The 4,373-nt window shown below is 50.3% G+C and overlaps 1 protein-coding gene across 1 annotated transcript; it reads left to right on the top strand.

Moving 5' to 3' along the window:
• Nucleotides 1–944: 944 nt before the first annotated feature.
• LOC123127932 (S-adenosylmethionine synthase 2) lies at nt 945–3,765 on the top strand. The gene is made up of 2 exons (XM_044547794.1): nt 945–1,229; nt 2,108–3,765. Exon 2 carries the CDS (start codon nt 2,129–2,131, stop codon nt 3,311–3,313), a length of 1,185 nt encoding a protein of 394 aa, XP_044403729.1. The 5' UTR covers nt 945–1,229; nt 2,108–2,128; the 3' UTR covers nt 3,314–3,765.
• The last annotated feature ends 608 nt before the right edge of the window (nt 3,766–4,373 follow it).

Genomic DNA, 4,373 nt, shown 5'->3' with positions numbered 1-4,373 from the left:
ACACACATGGCTCGCTCGAGCCTGGATCCAAAAAAACAACCGATCAACTGTTCCTCCTCACGCAGGCCCATGAGTCCTTTGTGTTCTTTGTCATACAGTCCCAACAGAAAACACAGGCAACCAAACTGGCGACCTAACTCTATTTGTCTAGGGCTCGTGAACGGCACAGCTGCAGCCCCGCCGCTGACCACCGCTAGGGACTTTTGGTTCCCTCGCCTCCAGCTACCATATTGGCATTGCGAGGTGGGGGGACCTCGCATCTTCAAGAGTTTCATGTTCTTCGTCAGCGTCTAGTGATCTTTGTATTTTGTGAAAACAAAAGTACTCTCGTTCTTTTGGCTGTGCCATGAGGTTAGAGAATTTTCTATCCTCGTAGATTCGGTTATTCAGATCTGATGAGTTCATGTTAGTGTGTCAAGCCTTTTTTTTGTTGGTTTGATTCTTTATGGAGGTGAAATATTTCATCGACACCATGGTGAAGATATCGTATTTTGACGTCCTGCATTTCTAGGGGGGTCATCCCCAGCCCAAGTACGTTTATCAATTAAGACTTCTCATCTTCTGGGATGGGTGACTCAAGGCACTTTCAAAAACCATTATTGACAATATTCGTGCGGATGGAAGAGAGACAATATCATTGCTTCAGTCCAATTGCAGCCTCTTTACCAAAGTCTCTGAAGAATTTCTTCTAGCAGAGATTAATACCACCAAGAAGGTGTTTCCAAGGGATTTTATTAGTTATATGAGTTACTTTCTATTTTCTTGGATCTTAAATTCAAATCAGTGTATCTGTGATTGTTATGAATATGAATAAAACTACAGGTGTTTTTTTAAAAAACTGACGAAAACTATACACGCATACTTAGCTACAGGTAGCCTACCAAACACGTCCATAGTGAATTGACGGAGGCAGCTCACTAGGCAAGGCAAGTGGAGAAGATCTTCTAAAAAAGAGGGCAAGTGGGGAAGAAAATAAAGTAGATGGTTGGTAGGTGATCTGACCCACCGCAAAAAATGGGGTTTGGTGGCGAGGAGGGCTTCAGCAAAGGGCTGCAGCACAGGTTGTGCAGTCCCGCGCTCTCACCAGCAACACTCATGCACGACCTTGCGGGCCCTCCGCCCCTATAAATTGCGCGGCCGGGATCTCCTTACAGCACCGTGCATACATTCGACCTCTTCCTTTCGGTTCTTCGGCCTCCTGAAGAATAGCATCAGCACAACTGCACAAGGTTAGCTTCACCGCGTCCTGATCGTGCTTCGATCATCCATGTCTAATTTATCTTCTACTTTTTCATCATACGTGGCTCGCTTAATTACTACGTAGCTTTGTCGTGATGAAAACATGGCTAGTTAGTTAAAAAGAGAGAGGTGAAAGGGGTTGGTAGGTGGGTGGGTCGCTGTATCCGGCCGGCGGCGCCACGCCCAATAATTGTGCTCCGGCTCCTCGTCGGAGTGGCCAGCCTGGTGTATCCGGGCGTCGGGGTGTGGTCGTCGTGGCGGCGTCGTCACTTTGCTATGGATCTTTTGTTTTTCCGTCTGTGTCGTCCTCACGGCGGTTCTTGCTCTTGGGCTGCTGTGTGGCCGGGTGGATGTGTACACTGGGTCGCCGTCGCCGGCTGATGTTGCTTCTCATGGCGACGGCGGCGGCGGTTTCTCTTCTGGCGCAGGGTTGATTGGTTGTTGCCAGGCCTTTTTGACGTGGTCGGCCGGGGATGGCGGATCTGAGGCTCGCCAGGCACCGAGGCACGGGGTGGTCCTCGGCCGATGGGCCACAGTGAGATGTGCCCTTTCTTCGGATCTTTAAAGCTTCGATGCGATGGCGTGCGGCGGGTCTTCGGCTCGTGGCTCTCGTCGCTCCTTCCTCCGACGGCGGCTTTGACGGCGTGTGGAAGACGGCGGTAGATTCAGGATGGTTCAGCAATCACCCCCCTCAGGGGCCTGTTTGTTGTTTTTCTTGTTTTGGGGTGTTTTTCTTGTTGTGCCTGGACGTGTAGATTAGTCATAAGAGTTCTCATCTATAATGCTCTGTAGCTGGGACAGTACCGTGATTTTGTGGCACGACTCATATGCGTTTGATTCTAATCGTTGGATTTTCTTCCATTCGCAGAGCATCGCTAGCACGGAAGAAATGGCGGCCGAGACGTTCCTCTTCACGTCCGAGTCCGTGAACGAGGGCCATCCCGACAAGCTGTGCGACCAGGTCTCCGACGCCGTCTTGGACGCCTGCTTGGCCCAGGATCCCGACAGCAAGGTTGCCTGCGAGACCTGCACCAAGACCAACATGGTCATGGTCTTTGGCGAGATCACCACCAAGGCCACCGTCGACTACGAGAAGATCGTGCGCGACACCTGCCGCAATATCGGCTTCATCTCTGACGACGTCGGTCTTGATGCCGACCATTGCAAGGTGCTCGTCAACATCGAGCAGCAATCCCCTGACATTGCCCAGGGTGTTCACGGACACTTCACCAAGCGCCCTGAAGAGATCGGTGCCGGTGACCAGGGCATCATGTTCGGCTACGCCACCGATGAGACTCCTGAGCTGATGCCCCTCACCCACATGCTCGCCACCAAGCTTGGAGCTCGCCTTACCGAGGTCCGCAAGAATGGCACCTGCGCCTGGCTCAGGCCTGACGGAAAGACCCAGGTCACCATTGAGTACCTAAACGAGGGTGGTGCCATGGTGCCTGTTCGTGTGCACACCGTCCTCATCTCCACACAGCATGACGAGACCGTCACCAACGACGAGATTGCCGCAGACCTCAAGGAGCACGTCATCAAGCCAGTGATTCCTGGGAAGTACCTCGATGAGAACACCATCTTCCACCTGAACCCGTCTGGCCGCTTCGTCATCGGCGGACCTCACGGTGATGCCGGTCTCACCGGCCGCAAGATCATCATCGACACCTACGGTGGCTGGGGAGCCCACGGCGGCGGCGCCTTCTCTGGCAAGGACCCGACCAAGGTCGACCGCAGTGGTGCCTACATTGCCAGGCAGGCTGCCAAGAGCATCATCGCCAGTGGTCTCGCACGCCGCTGCATTGTGCAGATCTCATACGCCATTGGGGTGCCTGAGCCCCTGTCTGTGTTCGTCGACTCCTACGGCACCGGCAAGATCCCCGACAGGGAGATCCTCAAGCTCGTGAAGGAGAACTTTGACTTCAGGCCTGGGATGATCAGCATCAACCTGGACTTGAAGAAAGGTGGAAACAGGTTCATCAAGACCGCTGCTTATGGTCACTTTGGCCGCGATGATGCCGACTTCACCTGGGAGGTGGTGAAGCCCCTCAAGTTCGACAAGGCATCTGCCTAAGAACAAGAAATCACATTGGGGTTATTCTTGGTCTGCTGCCTATCAAGTTCGACAAAGGCGGGATCCTTTTGCTCCTGGGAAGTAAGAAGAAGCATTCGACATCACCGCGACGTGCTACACTGGTCGTGCCGTCTAGTGATCAGTGCTAAGTTTTCTTACTGGTGTATCATTTCATATATTTTTCCTTTTCTTTTTGAGTGTGCTGAAACTGCTGAGTGATGTGCAATTTGCTCTGTCACTCCGTCACTTTCACTTTTCATACTCTGTTTTGTGTAGTTTCCCCTCATAATGCTCTTTCTTCCAGAGTCTAAAGAGCCATGTTGTGTAGTTCCCCTCATAATGCTCTTTCTTTCAGAGTCTAAAGACCCATGTGTAATTCTATTGCCCTATTGTTCCCAAATTGTCATTCTTCTAAGCAGTACTGTACTTTATCTACTGTTCAAGGTTTTTAATCATGGTTTGTGCAATTGGTAAATGTAAGCCCAACTCAAGCAAAAGTGGTTTGATGGGATCTGGATTTATACTGCCAGTCTTTTTGATTCACTTGACACTCTTGACCCACGCTATGGCTCTCAAATCATCCTATACATTGATCGGATTTGGTGTAAGCTGCAGTCCACTCACCTTGCCGTGCCGCGTTTTGTCGCAGGTCACTCTTATGCCTGACTTTGGTTGGAATTGTTTGCTGGTCATTGTGTGATGGGCTGGTTGTCCATATGGCCTGCCCAGCCTGAGGTCACTCTCCTTTTTTTTCCTGCTAGATTTAGCCGTGACAGCAGGAGCAGTTGGCGGCCAACACTCACATGTCATCATGTATGAAGCAAAACCAATGCTCCTGGTACACATGTATAAGGTACTGACTGACAAAACTGTGAGTGCATGATATATTCCTTCCTTTATTCAATTATTCTTTTTTCAAAGAAAAAAGGTTCAAAAGAATATCAAAATTGAGTTCTGTTTATTGAATGTTGCATTGTAGTGCTGCCGGAAGAAAGGTTTTCTCATTACAGTAGACCAATAAAGACATTTTAGATGTGATCCAAGTCGGTTTACATTACGA

This window comes from Triticum aestivum, chromosome 6A (assembly GCF_018294505.1).
Source record: "Triticum aestivum cultivar Chinese Spring chromosome 6A, IWGSC CS RefSeq v2.1, whole genome shotgun sequence".
Classification (NCBI taxonomy): Eukaryota; Viridiplantae; Streptophyta; class Magnoliopsida; order Poales; family Poaceae; genus Triticum; species Triticum aestivum.
Note: the sequence above shows the minus strand (reverse complement) of the source record. Positions and strands in the feature narration are given on the sequence as shown.